Source organism: Saccostrea echinata, unplaced genomic scaffold, assembly GCF_033153115.1.
Source record: "Saccostrea echinata isolate AGI-Se365-2 ecotype Australia unplaced genomic scaffold, CSIRO_AGI_Sech_v1 ptg000010l, whole genome shotgun sequence".
In the NCBI taxonomy this organism is placed as follows: Eukaryota; Metazoa; Mollusca; class Bivalvia; order Ostreida; family Ostreidae; genus Saccostrea; species Saccostrea echinata.
The window spans coordinates 3,929,028-3,948,436 of record NW_026889759.1 but is presented as its reverse complement, the minus strand read 5'-3'; the positions used below and the strand labels follow the sequence as shown (position 1 = coordinate 3,948,436).

Sequence of the window (19,409 nt, the reverse complement as noted above, 5' to 3'; positions counted from 1 at the left end):
TTTTTGGAAGTGCATTTGCAAACATACATAAACCCCACTTATTGAATACCTTTGATGAAGAAAAACTAATCCTAATTTTCATCTTTTACTTCTGAGAATAAGAAGATGCTCATGTTGATGTTGCAAACAAAATATAAAAAATAGAGTATTTCCTAATTGGGACTAGTGAGTATTGTACTGAGATCAGTCTTGCATTGTGTCTGCTGTCAACTTGAACACATTTGACATACTTTCACTGGATCCTTGGCCTTGTGTGCCTAAAACAAATTATAAAATGCCATTTAAATCAAAATCTACATTAAAATTAAATTGCTTGAGTCAGGAAAGCTGTACAAGGTGTTGGTTATATGATATATTTGACATTTACAATAATTAACTATTCAGATAAAGTGACTCAAGTCCTAATTGCTATTTCAGAAACTACATAAATCAGCCCCAACAAGATTATGTGCAGAATGGTAAAACTATCTAAGGTAACAAAATTAATTATCATATTTCACAAAGTAGATGCCCCTTATGAAAATTTGTAAAAACCACCATTTACATTTTTTTTTTTTTGTAAAACATAATTACAAAAATGTATATTAGACTACTTGATATCTTTAGTGAATCTTGTGGCAAAATGAAATCTGGTAATCATAAATGTACAGGCAAATTCCCGACTTGGCATCTATAAATAAATCCCAATTTGCCATTTATTCTAGATGCCTGACATGATTGCTCTTTTAATCTTATTTTAAATTTTATTTTTATTTTAGCTTGCCTGAGTCAAAGGCTTGCCAGCTTTTTTGATAAATCCTATCCTGATTTCGTCTTACATATGCAGTTTTCTAAATGTGACCTTGACCTTAACAAAATGACCTAGGTAAAAGAAAATGACACATCCTCTAGGGGTGAAGGGATACTTGCGGTTATTTTCAATATGATACATTTTGATAGAGGGAAACAAATTGAAAGTTATTTTGGTTTTTTTCCCACAAAAAACAGTATCAAATGTGCAAATTGACTAAAAGAAATTGATAAGAATGAATTGTATGAAAATGATTATGCTACAAACTATTTATTCTTAAAAATCATGTTTTTTTTTTAAATTTAATCAAGCTGTATAGTGTGTTTTAATGAATGCCAAACTTGACTGAAAAAATGATCCCTACCAAAAAATGTGGAGATTTTGTACTGTGTTAGTCTGTGTATCAAACTGACAAAAAAATACTGAGGTGAATTGATACCAATATTTTTCTATTAGAAAGTTATGGACCAGACTTGCATTTGTTTTTGGCCAGTGACCTTGAACTTGCCAGAATGACCTTGGTTCAATGTTAAGACATACCTCAGCTCACAAGTTATTTTTGGTTGAAGCATCAACTTCCAACACTTATCCATTATATAGTTATGAACTGGAAAAATATTTCATGTTTTCTGCCAGTAACCTTCAACTAGCCAGAATGATTTTGAGTCAAGGACTTGCACCTTCAGGACATGTGTAATGTTTGTGTGAAGTATGAATTACAAATGTTTTTCCATTAGTAAGCTATACATTTTTTTCTGCTCGTGACCTTGAACTTGCCAAAAAGACCTTGGATCAAGATCAGGATTCACCGTTAAGTTGTAAGCAAACTTTTTGACAAGTACCAATTTCCAAGTAGCCTTCATTAAAGAGTTATGAACCAGACACAATTAATACAGTTTCTCCGACACTGACCTTGAACTTGCCGAAACAACCTTGGGTGAAGGTCAGTGCATGCCCTCAGATCATAAGCAAGCTTGTGATAAGCATGAGCTTCTAATTTCTCCATTACAAGATATGGACAGGAATTAAACATGTTTTAAAAAGGAGACCTTGAACTTGATCAAATGATCTTGGGTCAAGGTCATAACAGACAATTTTTTCTGCCAGTGATCTTGAATTTGCCAGAATGACCTTTGGTTAAGGTCATGACACACCTTCATGTTATAAACAATCTTTGTACCTAGTATGAGTTTATGGTGTTTCTCTGTTACAAAGTTATGGCCTCTATACATGGTTGCATGGACAGAAGGACAGGCAGACTGACAAGGTGATTCCCCCCCCCCCCACCCAAATTTTAACAAGTATTAAAAAGATTACCCTGGAGTCAAAAATGTCTTCAACATAATTTTTACAATAAGTCAAGAGCCTCATTCAAGGTCATTAAGACAAGCTCTGTAGGACGGACAGGATATACACAAAGCAACCTTGTAAATAAGGGGTTGAAAAACAAACGAAGATTCATGGGATTCAACCAAAGCGTCAGGTACCATATTTCATAACTTCTCATGACTGGTATTTATTTAGTGTAAAACTGAACATGACATAAATTCCTAGCTTTAAATGGTTTTACTTTCTCTTACTGTATAATCTCTGATATTTTATTTCAAAATTACAAACCTCATTGGTCAGGATCCATGGTAGTACACATAAAAGAATTTTTCTCATTTATAAAGTAGGAGACTGGAGGAGTTGCTGTAGACTTCTTCTTTCGTATTGTAAATCTCTTTTTCAAATATCTTGATTTCTCAAACTTTTCTACAAACTGACTGGAAGAAAAATGAAGCATTTCTATCAGAATAAGTGTCAGGACACATGCAATTCTTTGGTACTTGTTAATATTTGCAAGAATCTGACATATCCACCTTTCCTTGATTAAATTAAGGTGTCACTTTGCTTCTTACAATCCTTGACTGTCCCCATTACTTAATGAATATACCAGGCATTTTAACAATAATAACTATATATTAGATAGGTATAGGTCATATTTTTCTGTGGGAACCCGTATAAAAACATAAACCTTTTATATTTTAAAAGTATATTTTTGGCAAACAAGAATTTAATCCTCATAAAAAATTAGTTATGTTTAATTTTAGAAATCTAAATTTATTTCCATTTCAAAGATCTCAAGGTTGCTTTACCAAATTCATTTGAACTCCAAAAGGGACCTGCTGACCAGTGATATGTCATTCTCACAATTTTTCTTACTCTTAAGATCTTCTAAAATAGTTATTTTTTACTATCAGACAATAAAAGAATATTTCTAAAACCTTGCTGAAATAGGAGGCCTTTTCATTTGTAAGCACATTCTGACTGGCATCTCAGCAAAATCCACATCAGTTTGGAAGTCAATAAAAGCCTCTGATTCTGTTGAGAATTTAATTCCTGATTTAAGTTCCTTGGAGTCAATTTGAAGGGATCCTTCTACAACCAGTGCCCCACTGTTACAGAATGGATAACATCAAGCAACGTAAGAATAATAAAAAAAAAAATCAAAAATAAGTGTACATAAAGAGAAAAGGGTTTATACAGAAGGATATCTTAATAGAGAACTTACCTGTTAGTGATGACTGAATGAGAGTTTTTGTACCATAAACTAATGCTGATACTTCCTGATAGATCGATGGAAGCCACCCCCAAAACACTGGCATCAACAATCAATCCATTGGATAGATGTATCTTATGGGAATAGTCTTGTAGAAGTAAATTTCCCTGAAATGAAGTCGTCTTCTCATAACTAAAAAATTGTGCAATTTATTTTGTAATATTAATCTTGAAAGTAGCAGATATATGCAAAATAAAAATACATATCTAAGAACCACACTTTGTATCGAATTAGAACTACAATGTATATGCAATTTACACAAAACACATTACTTCCTGCTTTAAATGCATGATGCATGTAACTTTTTTCCTACAAAAATGAAAGCATTCATATTGCCTCATCATGTTAACAATGAGACATAAGTGTACCTGGAGAGCAGAGACTGGTTCTGAAGGGGCATTCCACACGGCTGACATTAGTCCACTCATCCCTCGGAAGAACTCTACAGGGCGGAGTAGAACATCCATCATGGTTAGAGACAGCCCAGCTGTAGCCTCGGCAGATTCCTCTCCCTCCGCTGCATCCCCTACCAGGGCTTCTATCCCCTCAGCATATATCCCGAACTAAATGTTTCAAATAAATAAATGCAGGTGAAGTAGATATATACATTCATTTGCAAATACATTTTTGGTGAAACAGTTATTGATTCAAATTTTCAGAGGACAATGCTGAAGAATACATTACTGTTAATAGTGGTTGTGTTGCCAGTTTGTTTAAAACATTAACAACCATTGCACTTTTCTTCATGACTCCTGTCTTTGTATTTTCCTGGTATAATCCGTAAGTACAGTTTGTCCCAGCAGCCACTAAAGTTCAAGAATGCCACATTAGATAGTATACTGTATATTTTTCATGCATAAAGAAAAAATCCAATCTTTAAAATATCAATACCAAAAATGGGGGTTAATACCATAACAGGAAGTAAAAAGCCGAGAGAATATATTGTAGATACATCTAAATGAAATACAGTCAAACCTCATTATCTCAAACTTGTTGGGACCAAGAAAAACCTTCGAGATATCCCAGGATTCAAAATCTCGAAGGTAAAATACCAAAATAATAAGTGGTTAGGACTTTCAAATTGGTTCATCATATCCATAGTATTCGAGATATCAGTGTTTGAGATATCGAAGTTCAACTGTAGTTCACATCAAATATTCTGACCTGCAAGATATCCAGTGAATGCACTTGATTTTCCTTTTTGGGCAAAGAGATTGTAATTATTTACTCTAGGATCAGCAAGCACTGCACTTAATCTTGACCTATGAATAAGAAAGATTAATAATCTATCTGGATTTTTATCAACAAACATATTAATGATAATATAAAAGAAAAGAACTACTCATATTTCACGACTTTATTTTTCTTTTTATAAAATTTCTATTTATAGTTTTACCTGAAAATTGGATCTGATTCTGACAGGTCTTGCAGTCTCTTAATTAGGTAAGTTGAAACTTCAAATTCTGTTTGATCATACATTGCTGATAACACAATATTACACAATTCTCCTGTTGAAAGTCCATTTTGTAGAAGAATTTCAAGAGCAGCAATTCTAACACTTGAATCATAATTTCTTTTATTCTGATGAAATATGGACTTCAGCACTGGAATTATCTGTTAATTAAATTAAGAGTGAAATCAGATATATATACAGCAAATCTAATTTTTACAAGTCTTCCTCAACATTAATATGTTTAATTACTTGTTTCTTACATCTAACTGTATTCTATAATTTTACCAAAAAATGTTAAAATATTCTTCTGTAAAATGTACCTCCTCTCTGTATGCATTTATCTGTAACCTCCTTAGGGCTTGGATAGCAGTTAATGACACAGTTGAACTCTTTGAGTTTTGTGCTTGATCAAGTAATAATGGCAGGAACTTAGGGAGACCCGAATTCCCAGCAGATCTAATATACAGTAATTTACAATCTTCTTCTGTACAAGATTTTACTTCAGATTCCAAATAATTCACATAATCTACAATTATCTAAAAACAGAAAATAGTCATTAATCTAAGAGTCAAATTACATGTAGTATCAAATGCATTATTTAACAAAAATTTATAAAGATTAAAGCAATATGCAAATGAAAAGCAAAACAAGAAATCCAAAGCATTTTATAAATTATATTAAAGAATCTAATTCAGAGCTAATTGACCCTTTTTGGTACATGGTCCTGTAGCCTTTAAATCAAAAAAGAGGCAAAATTTGTAAATACTGATGTTTTTTACTAACCTTTTCTGTTGAATAAAGTGTTAGATTGAAGGTTAATCCCCTATGCACATCTTAATGAATCATTAAAATCTCAAAATTTTAAGTTTTTTTTTTAATATAAAAAGTGCTGAAAAATTCAATCTACTTGTCATTTGGGAATTTTTACCTAAAATTTGGAGAAAAAAAAAATAAATTTCAACTGGAACAGGGTCCTTTTATTGGACCTGAATGCAAGGGTTATTAAGCCCTGTATTTTACGACCATATGAGCAAAGTTAATGCCAGAACTTACATGATAATCCAAACAATTTCCATATGGCTTACAAAAAGAATTTACAATTGCCCCCATGCCAAGAGCAACTGACTCTCTCAGATTTTCATTGGGCACCTTCTTCTTCATAAGTTCCTAAAGTAATATGGTATATGATTAAACACATGGAATTATTCCAGGTATATTACTTCTTAGATAATGAAAATTTAACATCTTGTCTGTGAGAAAAATATTAAATGCAATGTGTGAAAATGAATGCTTGACCAAGCTAAGAAAGTAGCACAAACCTCACAAATTACTTTTTATTATTTGAAGGAGTAGTTGTAAGCATACTTCAATTTCAAAAAGCAGATCATAATTCACATGCAACACAATTCTTACATACGATCAAACCTTGTTATCTCAAAATGGATGGGACACAGAAAAAAATATGACATTTCCAAGGATTCAAGATATAGAGGTATACAATAAGAAAAAGAAGTTAGGATGTCCACCTCACTTTGGCATATCCATGGTATTCGAAATATCGAAGTTTGAGTATCAAAATTCAGCTGTATCTTAGAACCAAAAAAATATGCACAAGAAGATCTGAGGTCCACTCTACTTCTGTATTTGGACAGCTGACATTTGGATACAAATTATACATATATTGTACAATTATTTGATGCAGTGTTTGTTTTTTTTTAAAGTCTTACCAGCATATCTTTTAGTAGATATTCCCCAGGGTGAGTTGCAAAAGCTGATGCCAAAATGAACCTCTCTGGGTAATCTATGGCAGATTCATCCATAAATGAGATTAACTGCATCATTGATGCATGGGCTGCTGGAGTCTGTGTAGCTGCTCCAACATCTATCAGCTGTTTCCTAAACATAACAAACTTTAAAAATTATATCAAACAAGAAGTCAATGGGCCACAATATTCTGAATTTGCCTTTCTCTTCACATTGAATAATGTCATGAATATTGGACAATTATTCTTGTCTGCTCTAAACCAAAAGCCATGAAGTTTTCTCAGGGTACTTCATTCTGTCCCAATAGCATGGTTATTAAGAAAATTTATCTACACTTTTGTATATTTCATTTTGCATTTTAATCTGAGTGACCAATTGAATCCTTATTGAGAGGATAATTTTTTGAAAAAAAAAATCCTATATATTTTAATGTAATTTTTTACACCCTACTTCGATATATGTTAAGCATAAGTCAAAGTTTAAAAACAACTTAAATACATACATGTACAGCATGATGCTTGCAAACTTATTTGATAGTTTTGATTTTTAGCATTCAAGAAGTTTGGCATGATGCTGGCACATTAGAAGAGAATTACAAGGTACAATACATCTTTGTAAAAATTTGAACCCTGATGGTATCCTTGAACTAGCAAAAGATAATTTAAAAAAGTCCTTTTAGTAGTAGTGCATCTAGTTCTTAAGACATTTTTTTTTCAATAGCACACTCTATACGTGCTTTATTTATGCATCATCTTTATTATTGTCTGACTTGAAATAAAATGAATGTCCATGAGAAGAACCAAAAATGCACTGCATGCATTTTGGTTAAATTTCTAAAATTAAAAAAAAATGGTTAAATTTCTCATTTTTAAAATTATAATTAAACATATCTTGAAAGTTTTGAAAATTTTAACCAACAGACAGCCAGAAAGCTCACCAAAGCTTGAATTAAATAAAAAGAAATCCATAACTTAATGGAGCTCTCCAACTTCCTGAACTTCCTGTTTGTGAAAAGATATAATGCAGCATACCTGCATGTGCAAAGAATATTAAGGTCAGATGACACGTTCCTCAAATATCTGTTTTGTATACCTTGGTGTTATATAAGAAATTATTCATATTGTCATTCTCTTGTGATTTCTTAATTGTTTTCAATATGTTTTAAAAATATAAGTACACCAAAACTTGTGACACTGGCAATTCAAAAGAATACACATAAGGATTATATAAGGAATATCACCCTCTGGTATCTTGCACAAATGCCTGGTAAGATACCTCAATTTTTGGTGAGGAAACTTGTTTAAGTAGCTATACTTCAATGACAAAATATTGGGGAAAATTATATATTTTTGAAGAATGTGTCGTCTGACCTTAATATGAAGAAAAGAAAATATCTTACTTACACGATGTAATAGCTGTCCTTGTGTGTCAAAACTTCCTCTATTGTTGATTTACCAGAATTTCTAAATGCCCTCAAAAGTTTTAAAAAAGCTTTCCCTGAGACAATTTTTGATAGTTTATCACTCGTCAAGTCCTCCTTGACAGATTGTAAAATAGATACAGGCTGCAAAGAGAAAAAATCAAAACTGAACATACTGCCTTCATACAAAACACTGTTCATTAGATTTTATAGATTTTATATAAGTATAGAAAGATACATCTGATATAAACTTTCAGGTGATTAACAACATAGTTGTACACTTGCATGATCAATTTACTACCCTTTACAAATTATTTGCTCACTTTTTCACAATTTTCTATGCACTCCTGTACTTCTGGTCCACTTGGTAATAACATCTCTTGATATTTTTTAGGCTCACCTATAGCATGTTTGAAAGTGGATTTATTTTTCACAACAAAAAAAAAAGGAAAAAGAGAAAAAAAAATCTTCTTAATTGAATTAAAAAATCAGAAGTGTAGAAAAAATTACCTTTATATAATAACTCAAGTGCATCCTGAATACTGTTTGCTGCAACTTCAGCAGTACCTTCTGCTTCACTAATGTAGTTTAACCGCTGTCTATAATGAAAATTTCAACAAGTCATACATGAATTTTTAAACTGTCAATTTCTGTTACATATCAATAATTGTCTTAATTTTCCTGATTCTTAGAAGGAAGAAGAGAAAACAAATACTTATTGCATGTTTCATGCCTATTGTTTAATATTCAATCTAAATTGCAACATGCATTTTGCAAAGTAAGTAACTTCATTGGAAATAAAAAGGTGCCCTGGGACCTACATGGCCACAACAGCAGCATTAAGCTGTGGTCTAGCATTAGTAATGATGGAATGTCTGGAGGAACCAGTGGCTGACTTGATGATTCCATCAGCTGTGTCGTAATGTGTCACAAATGTATTGTCTGTAGATACTCCAAACATCTACAATAATTATCATCTCCAAACTTTTAAAATGAAATTGTTAAGTTGGTTCCTATGTTTGAAAGACAAAAGAGAAAGCTAGCGTATAGTTTTGAACTCTACAGTGTAGAAACAATAGATGGAGTGTATGTCAGAGAAATACTATCATTTATTTAAATATCCTTTCTACAGTAAGATTTTGAAGAATGCTCCTCTGAAGGGGAGGGAAAACAGTCCTCCAGAGCCTAAAGGCTCAATCTGCAAATAAGTATGCCCCTCAGACTGCAAGAGCTCTAAAACTTAATGTTTGGCTATTATGCATTTTTACACTATGGTTGTGGGAAGGATTTTACTTGGAAAATGACCTGATAGAAGTATTCCAGATATTTTACCTTATTGACATTTATAAACTCTCCTGCTATCTCCACATTCTGACAGTTCTGTTTAGTTTTTGTGATTCTGCCCCCATACACTGCATAGTAGGCACTGCACTCCCCAGAGACATCAACCTATCATGCAACCAGAGTTTAAATGGATTATTAGTATAAATAAATGTACATGAAGATAGGCTGCATTGTGAATCACCTTTTGTTTCAACATTCACAGGTATAAACGAAGATTTTTACAATACTAAAAGATCACTAACTGAAAGCATAATTAAAGACTTTAATTCTTCAAGTTCTGTGAGCCTATGTATCAATACCTATGGATTCTTATCTTTTTTTTTTCAAAGTGTCAAATTTACAAGAATTTCCATATATTATATAAATAATCAGGAATATTTTTGTGTCACGATAATGGATATAGTGACATTCAATTGTGCATGGTACCTCATCCCTCTGGCCCTCAGTCTCCTGGAGTTGAAACAATGACAGGAGTCCCTTCTTGATGTTAGAACAGAATACTGACTCAACCTCTGAAGCATATATTTTTCCAACAACTCCATCAGTATATTCAAAATAAATTGGATACTTAAGAAGCTTCACTAATTCTCCCTTGACATCTCGTCTGGAAAAACTTGAGACTGATGCAGTGGTAATCTGTAATTTAAAAAACAAATTGAAATATAGTATGCAATCTATGGTATACTGTGCGGACCATGAACATGCACATATTTATATTGAACTATTATCAGTCACCATCATAGATTAAAATGCAGTTTACAAACACTTAAAACATATTTAAACATTTTATGCTGAGAACAAATGTCAAAATCCTTAGTTAAACTTTCGGGAGAATTTATTACGCACATTGTGCTAGTATAAAACTACACCTGCACTTTTAGAAGCTGAGTATCACCAGCTTTGAATACTGCTCCGATTTCAAATTCTGTTGTCAGTTGAAATCCAACAGATTTTCCAGTTGAAACAGCCTCATTAAAATTCACAACTGTTTCATATGTATATTTGTAGGTTTTCCCTGGTCCAAAAGTGAGTGAAAGACCTAAAATATATAATTACATATAATGTATATTGTGTATTTATACAACTGTTCATTATATTCTATGAAAAAAAAAACATTCCTTCAAATTTCAAACCTTAGACTTAGTGATAATATCATTCAAAACACTAATGATGTCATTTCATAGTAACAAATGCAACTATTTCCTGTGAAAGCACAGTCTTCGATCTAATATAAGGCACATTTCAGGGGAAGTAATTCTTCATAACCTCTTTTTGTGTACAACAAAATCATAATAATTATTACTTCCAGTGAAACTAATTCACCAGAAGCAAGTATAATTTGTGATTTCAGTGTCTGACAGACTTAACTGTTACTGTTTATCAAGTTTATTTCAGATCTCTTCTATATGGTTCTAAAACCATTAAAAAATAATAAATATTAAAGCTATTTTAAATCTTTCTGTAATAAATGGATACAACCCAAAACACAACTCAGAAATAACATTCACTGTTCTTTTTGATTTTGTTACTGCAAATAAAAAAAAATATATAAAAGCTCATCCACCTTACTTTTAAAAAAAGTAAACATGCATCTCAAGAAGCAGGATAATTCATAACACTTAATTTAAACTTTTTTTTTTAAATCTGTACAAGATAAAAATTTAACTTACATTCATAAAATAGAGCAAACAAACAAATAACCAATTTAAAATTAACACCAGTGCTGCCTGCCATTTTGTACACGTGTATATAGCACTCTGCAGTTGATGAAGATATAAAGTCCACACGTTCAAAGTTCAAAAACATGTGTACATGATAACAAGTGATGTCATGGTCCTCAGTTCAATGTAAGTACATGATAAAGACACAAAACACCACATATAATAACTGAATAAACAAATATGATTTGTGATAATTATATACAGATTATGCAGGAAATAAATACTTAGGGCTTCCAAAGAACTACAGTGACTGTGTATGTATAAGTTGATAACAACTGCTTTAGGCGATGTAACTCAGCTTAGAGCTCAACGTCTCACTTAACGGTTAGAAGGCAAGCCGTAGGGGATTATGATTACATATATATAAATTACAAAGAAACTCTTGTATTAACTGTACAAAAAAGAAAAACATTAAAAAAGTTACAATCAATTCATGGAAGAAAAGAAATTTTAAAAGAGTTTACCAAAAACGAAACTATTTTTGTAGCAGACGAATTCACACTTAAATCTCGCATCGTACGAGATCGAGATTCAATATGTCAGCCTCCATGATTTGTCGGTGGAGTATTACTGTGTTGTCAAGTAACTTGAAATAGTCGTCAGCGTGGATGTCCAAGGAACTTAGACATGGATTCTGTTACAAAAGAAGAGAAAAAGGAAACACAGGCCAGTGCAACAATGTCAAAGAAACAACTCAGAAGACAGCAACGACAAGAGAAATGGTTATCCATAAAAGCAGACGTGAGGTAATAAACTAATTATTGAAATGACAACTTTATCAACCACTCCTTGTCATGGTTCGATGTCAGTTCAGTTGAAAATTGACGTATTCTTCTCCTAGGCATCCTTCCGTTTCAAGTTCCTCAAGGCACAGATGCCAGAATTTTTATCAATGAGGCAAATAAAGACCTAGAAAAATCCTTCCCCTCGTTGGCTTGTCCGAAAGCAAAACTTGGTTACCCAAAATTAGGGAAGAAGAATATTATTTATTACTGTAAATGTTATGGTAAGAAAAAAATTGACCAAATACACTACTGTCAACTTGGCAAGATGAACTACATGAAAAAAAAATTCGATGCTGCGATTGTACATAAATGTGTGCCACTGTCCTTGTCAATTTAACATGTTAACACACTTGTTCTTGTCAATTTAACATGTTAACACACACTGCCATGCAGCAATAAGCCACTGTTTCCTTTTAATAAAATTCAAATTTTTAAAAATTATTTTCGGTAGGATCCTTTTGTGAGTCATGATTTTCAGAGATAATTATTAAGCAACGTTAAAGGAAGATAGTTGCTAATACAAACATTACATATCTTGATCAGGATATAATGTGTTACTTGTATTCTGTGAGTGAATAAATAATCTAATTTCCGAGTAAGAAATTAACAAAGTTGTTAGACGTAGACCATATTTACCACAAAAGAAAACAGAATAATGAACCCGATTTTAAATGGACAGTATGCTACCAAGGAATTACAAGCACAAATCAATATCAGTCAGGTACCTGGCGGAAATCAAATGCTCAATTTATTGTTTTATTTATAAATTAATGTAAACTAAATAAATATGTACATTTCTATAAGAAAAATCCAGTTGCTCGATCAGACAAGTACATCTAAAGTTCCACATGTCCGAACTGAGAATTTACAAGTCCCAGGCAATCGGACAACTGTTAATGTCAATCCCTGTATGTGTGATTCCGGTAACATGACAAAAAAATTAGAGTAGGTAGGTAGGTGGTAGCTTTTTTAAAACTTTACTTTTTATTTTGAAAGCACCAGTTAATTGTTCATTACACTATCCTTTGTCACATATGCATATACATGTAAAAATAAAGATATACAGCAAAATAAGTGTACTCTTGAAAACACTTGAATAGATTTGTTTTTACGGTGTCTGAGACATGCATTTATTGACTGCACTATGAGAAAACTGTACTAGTGAACAAAAGCACAGTTCAAAATCCAGATTTGGAATAAAAAGTAGTAGGGATGGTGAGTAAAAATTAGGGTCGATTTGGTTATTTGAAATGCAAACATTTTTTTTAACCTGATCAAATTTCACTTCACCACATCTTTATCCTTCTTCTTCCTTTAATTTGCATTCTACCTTCTGATGTAATGTCAAAAATGACTATTTTCACAAGCCCATGGGAAGGGATTACAGAGAGATAAAAAAGGAAAAAAATTAAAATTCTAAATTTTCCTCATCATTGATATTAATGATAAATGGAGTACAGTAAAACACGATTATCATGAATTGATGCTTATAGCAAGTAATTTTCATTCCCATTGACTTTAATTAAAAATATATTGTTGAACAAACGGATATAACAAATTACGCTTATAACGAAGCAAAATTATCCGTCCCTAGCACTTCGTTATAAGTGTGTTTTACTGTACAAGGAATGATGGATGATAAACCATGTAATGGATGAGATCAAAAGATAGATTTTGGATAAAAAACTTAATTCAAATAGTAAGGGAAAGGCTTAAGAGCCCCAAAAGTTTTTCTTGTCCGACATAAATCTCTACACAGAAAAATGCATATTATACATAAAGACTATGATATTAGTATTTGAAATGTTTCTTTTTATGAATAAACAAAAGAAATACAATGTTTATTATTTTTAGTATCATATATGTACTAGTACTTGATAATCAGATTAAAATCAACATTCATCACATTTAGTTTTTTTAAGGGGGGGGGGGGGTATTAATGAAAACTATGTAAATTTAGCTTTTTTCAGACAATGAACCAGTAATCTTGCACCTACAAGGGTTGATAGAAAGATAATGTCACAACTGCTATAAAATATTAAGTCTAATAATCCACAGTTTTCATCAAAACTTCATATACTAATACTTCTAACTACAGTAAAACTCGGTTATAACAAAGTCACAGGGACCTTGAAATTACTTCGCTATATCCATAATTTGCTATATCCGTATAAGAAATTCGTTAAATTTATATAGCTGGGGATCCAAGAAAAATTCGCTATATCCGTGAATTCGCTATATCCATGTTCGTACTAAACAAGTTTTACTGTATATTGACTTTTGACCTAAAATTTTATTCAGATCTATGCAATATTTTATAAAAAAATTAAAATAAGCACAACTTTTGGTCTTGTCTACTGCTGTACTGCAAGAATGTACCAAAGTCTTTATGACATTTCTTTTTAATACTCATTTTGAATCTGATGATACATAAGATTTACGCAAAAAGGAATGAATTCAGAAATAACATTTGGACAAAGTTCAAATAATTTTAATACTACAACTCAAAACAAGACAGTTTACAGTGAAAAGGCAGTAAAGATATAAAAAAAAAAGCATGGGAGAGGTTAAAAGATATGTGCATGAACTGAAAATGAGTGCTGAAAAGTAACGTCATAACGACGTCAGTAACATTCTTGCCATGCTGTGATAGACAAAACTTAACGTTGTGTTTATCTTTTTTTATTTTTTTATATTTATTAAAGATTTTATAGCAGTTGTGACATTACTTTTGGATTAACCCTCATAAGAATAAGATATACTGAATTTTCATCTGCAGAGCTAAAGAAAAACAGAGAAAGAAGCAGAAAAGACGAGAGGCCTTAGAGAGAGGAGATGTCATGGCACCTACCAGGAAAAAGTTGCGGACTAACACAATGGCGAAATCTTCTTGTAAAACTTCTGTAGTAATAGATTGTTCTTTGGATAGTTATATGGGGGAGAAGGTAAGATATAAATCAAATGTTACAAATTCTTTCTTCAAAAATTTGATTATAATGGTAATAAAAAGGTTATTTTGAAAGGTTCTGCTAGTGTCTTGCAATGTCATCATGATGTTTCCTTCCATTTTTAAATGTACTTTGGTATTACCTTTCGTAAAAAGGAATGTTTGTTTTCCAGGATATCATGAAGCTAGTGAAGCAAATTCAGTTTTGTTACTCCAGCAATCGAAGATCACAGAATCCTATGCAGTTTTATGTTACTGGTGTACATGGCCAAACAAAAGCAAGACTGGAGGGCATTGGAGATTATCAGAACTGGGATGTATGTAAAACTCTGCATATACGTTAAATTTAAATTCTGTCTACAACTAAGATTTTAGATATATTTCTTTATTACTTAAGACTTGTTTGCTATCTCTTTAGGTTGTAGGGTATAATCTATAAAATGTTGAACTATTTTAACTACCACAGAACCACATGGGCAATATTGAGTATACATGCACTTGCACTGGAGTACATGTATCCTCAGATAAGAGATATTCATTTTTTTTTCCCCAAAAGATAGCCAATACCTCTTCCCAAATTAATATGGATAATTAAGAAATGGGAGTCCTTTGAAAATCTTAGTACCAGAAATGATTAAAGATTTTTGGCAGCGTCTTTGTATAGTGAAGAACTGAAGATTCAAATTTTCACCTGACATGAAATCTGAGAGAATTCATTAGTAACGCAGTATTGGAAGAAAAGAAATAACATTCAATGTTCTTAAAACATTGCATGATTAAACCCTCTCAGTTTAGTAAATATTTTAGGCACACCAAGTAATTGTTTTAAATCTTATGTCACAAATACAGGTGAATTTTACCAGCAAGGATTACAATGAAGTATTTGAGAAGGAGAACATTGTCTATTTGAGTAGCGAATCGGAAAACACACTGCAGGAACTAGAGCCAAATAAAGCTTACATCATTGGAGGACTTGTCGATCATAATCATTACAAGGTTTATAAAAGCCTTCAAATATCTTTTCCATTAATTCAAGTCTCAAGTTTCAAGTAAATGTAATATATAAAATTATTGCCATATACCTTTCTGTTTTACTTCACCTGAGCTACATGCTCAATGGAGTTTTCATGAATGAACTTTGTCCAGCATATATAAGGATATAATGTCTGGCAAAAGTTTTTCATATTTTCCTTTCTCCTTCAGACACACAGAATGAATTTTAATTTTTTTTCATAAAGCATCTTTGAGTGAAATTAATCTAATTCTTTGTTTGATAAAGGACCTTCCCTTTCCAAAGGGAGATAATAAATGATAGAAATAGGGTATAGCCATTTGAAGGATATCTTCTTCTTAAGAAACTTGACCAAAAGATGGATGAAAGGACAAATTTCATGATGTAGCTCTTTTATATATACATGTATATACTCTTTAAATTTTTTCAAGAGCACACTTACTGTGAAATCACTGATTTTCTCTTTTTTATTTATTGTTTTTAGGGGTTGTGTCATTCCTTAGCAACAGAGAAAGGTGTAGGACATGCAAGACTCCCAATCTCAGAGTTCCTAGATATGAAAACCAGAAAAGTTCTCACCATTAACCATGGTAAGGAATTAAAGGAGAATTAAAGTCTGTGGAGAAAATAAAAATTGTAGAATCTGTTTTTCATTTGGAGATTCACTGGTTTTGATTTATATTGAAAATTCAAAGAAGATTTTTTTTTTTAAATGCAAGTTTCATTTTGTCAGGAACATGTTGAGTAAAAATCTCAGTGCATTAAATTTTTAATGGATTGTGCTATGTAAATAAGAAAAGTATGCAATTTGAATATATTACGATACTGAAATGTTATTTCTGAAGTGATAGTTTCAAGTATTGAAAATGTTTAATTCAGAAGAAAGACCAGGCTCATTAAAGACCATTGAGTGTATCTGATAGGTGATACCAAGCTTCTTTATCAGTGAATGGAGTCACTTCTGTTGTTGGAATTATATGAATTGTTGGCTATTTCTTGGTTTTTGGTACATAAATAAAAACAGAGTAAATTTTAACTAAACATGCTTTTAGTTTAGTGTAAGTAATCATAGAATTCTCAAATGTACATATAGTGGCTTTGACATCTTTTTCAGTGTTCGACATACTTTTAAAATACACAGAAACAAAGAACTGGTCTCAGTCATTTTGTTCAGTTATACCTCAAAGGAAGGGGGCCCATGTTAAACAGGACATTGAGTCAAGTTTTCAAACAGGCACACAGAAATGTGAAACTAGTTCACAGACAAAAAAACCAGGATATTGAATCTACAACACACAGAGAGAATGAAGACTGTCTCAAAAGTGAAAAACAAGAAATAAAATCTCAGGCTTCCTCTTCAGAAGAAAATAACTGTCTCAAAGGTGCAAAACAGGAAAGAAAACCTCAGGCTTCATCATTAGAGAATCAGGACTGTTTAAAAGGTGAAGAACAAGATGTAAAACCTTAGCCTTCCTTGGCATCTTGTACGGTTAACAATGATAACAAGACCTATGACCAAAGTAAACAGTGATCCTTCATATGAGTGATGTAACTGGGCTTGATCAGTCAGAAATGGCTGACCATAAACTCAATTCTGAAAGAAAGTGACATTATCTAGAAATGCATGTCAAGTGAATAAATAAATTAGAATTCTATTTACTTCATAATTTTCTTGTTTTTTAAAACATCTAAAGAGATCATTCAAAATACATGAAGAGAGACAGAGATTTCTTTTTGTATTACAATTGCAAAATCTTATTTCTAAGAAATGAAACCATCAACTTGTTAGATTTTAATGGATATATATTTTCAAGATTAAAATGAGGAAATGGTTAAATTTATGGCCCTTGAATGATAAAACTTCCCCAGTCTTGGGTAAATATAATCCCTTAAAAACCACATTTTAATTTCCATTAGACGTGCACCTAGTTCGACTTTGTCAAGGTGAATTGATTTTAGTGATAACTGGCTGCACACATAATCAATAAATGCCATATAAATTTTGAAAGAGCAGAGTTAAAAAGCCATGTGTTGATAACTCAACATTTGAGAATATGATCATGTCAGCAGTTTATAAGTACAGTAACTGGAAATTAAAAAAAATCTTGTGTGTAATCTAAGTGATGAAATACGTACATAGAAATACATGATTATAAAATAAAGTATTAAAAAAGGACTTTGAATGGAGGTCTGAAAATTTCTTTCTGATTCTGGAAGTTATCGAAGTTGGTTAGTTTATACTATGTGTAGTATGAGATATGTCCTTCAAGATTAAGTTATTCTCGGTATATACAAATCCTGCAAATCTTGGAAAGGGGATGAGACTTAATTGATTAAGGATTTGAAATGTTTTATTCATCCGATTTCAAACAGTAAGCAAATGAATTGATTGCTGCAAATATTCCGCTTTTTACTTTTTTTCAAAGAAGATGGGCGAACAAGGCGCGCAAAATGCCTATAGTGCGACAAATATTAGGGTGGAAATTAAATCTCAATTATAACAAAATTTTCTTTGATATTTTATTAACATTATTAAAGTATACTTTATGTAAAATCTCCACAAATTACAAAAATCTCACAAAGATTAAAATTAACTGCCTGTGAAATAGCATATAGCATACACACACTAAAGAGAGCAAAAAGGATCATTTTCTCATACTATAACATAATTTATTCGATATGAGTGGTCTTCGCTCAGTTTGTGTGTGTGTTTTTTTTTAAGTTTATCCTCAAAGTTTACGTAAAAATATACATTTTTGGTTAACTAAATCATGGAGCAAAATCCCACTCTACTTTAAAAATAAACTTTTCTGACACATGATTTTTATTGCTAGGGTTCGAACCCCGGGAATACCACATATTTTTTTCAATAATAGAATTTTTGCCGAGAAAATTTTCCTCAGAAAAAAAATTTTGGGTCATAATTTCATAAATTTTAATATTGATATCTTTACTTTAAATACTAAATTCACAGATAGAATATGATTTTTATATATCTGAAGCTATAGGCATTCTGCGCGCCTTGTTTACCCATCTCCTTTGAGAAATGATACTGTATATATACCATATTGACATAGGTCAGCCACATCTCTATACGCTTGTTTCTAGTCCGCTCCACACCGTTTGGGAGGAGCAGTGGGGGTCAGAAATACGTGATGGAACCAGCGAACACTCTCTTCAAACTATAATCTGTTTGCTCTCCTTTCCTCGTTTTGTTTTTTGTCCTTGTTGATTCCTTCATGTTGAAGATTTTCCCCCTTATATTCTAGGGGTTAAGTCACTCCCTAGTGTAGTCATGCCATTGCTAAGGCTTTAACACATATGTATTTAGGTATTGTTACTAGTACTCGTATCTAGTGGCTGATACAATTCAATGCAGAACTTTCTTAAACGTTCCCAGTATGAATTTCATAGATATAACTGGCAGTCTGCAATGCCTTATCGATAAATTTTTTGACATTTCTTTGATTCTCTTATAAATATTCTTCTTTTTTTAACCTTTTTATTTTGAAAAGTAGGATATCACGTAGTACTAGCTAGTATATTTATTATATTTATATATTTGTATCTG

General features: G+C 31.8%; 2 protein-coding genes across 2 annotated transcripts; one reads left to right on the top strand and one right to left on the bottom strand.

The window, feature by feature from the left end:
- Positions 1-38: 38 nt before the first annotated feature.
- LOC133184185 (microsomal triglyceride transfer protein large subunit-like) lies at positions 39-11,265 on the bottom strand. The gene is made up of 19 exons (XM_061319106.1): positions 11,044-11,265; positions 10,243-10,412; positions 9,800-10,009; positions 9,362-9,478; positions 8,851-8,990; positions 8,540-8,628; positions 8,353-8,429; positions 8,013-8,173; positions 6,573-6,741; positions 5,899-6,012; positions 5,166-5,381; positions 4,789-5,006; positions 4,557-4,654; positions 4,077-4,198; positions 3,761-3,955; positions 3,345-3,499; positions 3,058-3,228; positions 2,408-2,556; positions 39-257 (listed from the first exon to the last, which is right to left on the bottom strand). The coding sequence occupies exons 1-18, from the start codon at positions 11,177-11,179 to the stop codon at positions 2,409-2,411; spliced, it is 2,706 nt and encodes a 901-aa protein (XP_061175090.1). The 5' UTR covers positions 11,180-11,265; the 3' UTR covers positions 39-257; position 2,408.
- Positions 11,266-11,661: 396 nt separating this feature from the next.
- Positions 11,662-17,497, top strand: LOC133184186 (tRNA methyltransferase 10 homolog A-like). Its single transcript, XM_061319107.1, has 6 exons — positions 11,662-11,840; positions 14,659-14,824; positions 15,000-15,143; positions 15,676-15,822; positions 16,323-16,428; positions 16,953-17,497. Exons 1-6 carry the CDS (start codon positions 11,722-11,724, stop codon positions 17,120-17,122), a joined length of 852 nt encoding a protein of 283 aa, XP_061175091.1. The 5' UTR covers positions 11,662-11,721; the 3' UTR covers positions 17,123-17,497.
- The last annotated feature ends 1,912 nt before the right edge of the window (positions 17,498-19,409 follow it).

Bases quoted from the DNA above. Each gene is read 5' to 3' on its own strand.
- LOC133184185 (XM_061319106.1), bottom strand. From the start codon at position 11,179: ATGTTTTTGAACTTTGAACGTGTGGACTTTATATCTTCATCAACTGCA. The intron at 8,991-9,361 runs GTAAAATATCTG...TAATTATTGTAG, and splicing joins AGTTTATAAATGTCAATAAG to ATGTTTGGAGTATCTACAGA. The intron at 3,956-4,076 runs GTAATGTATTCT...TGAAACATTTAG, and splicing joins CAACACAACCACTATTAACA to TTCGGGATATATGCTGAGGG.
- LOC133184186 (XM_061319107.1), top strand. From the start codon at position 11,722: ATGGATTCTGTTACAAAAGAAGAGAAAAAGGAAACACAGGCCAGTGCA. The intron at 11,841-14,658 runs GTAATAAACTAA...TTTCATCTGCAG, and splicing joins TCCATAAAAGCAGACGTGAG to AGCTAAAGAAAAACAGAGAA. The intron at 15,144-15,675 runs GTATGTAAAACT...TCACAAATACAG, and splicing joins GAGATTATCAGAACTGGGAT to GTGAATTTTACCAGCAAGGA.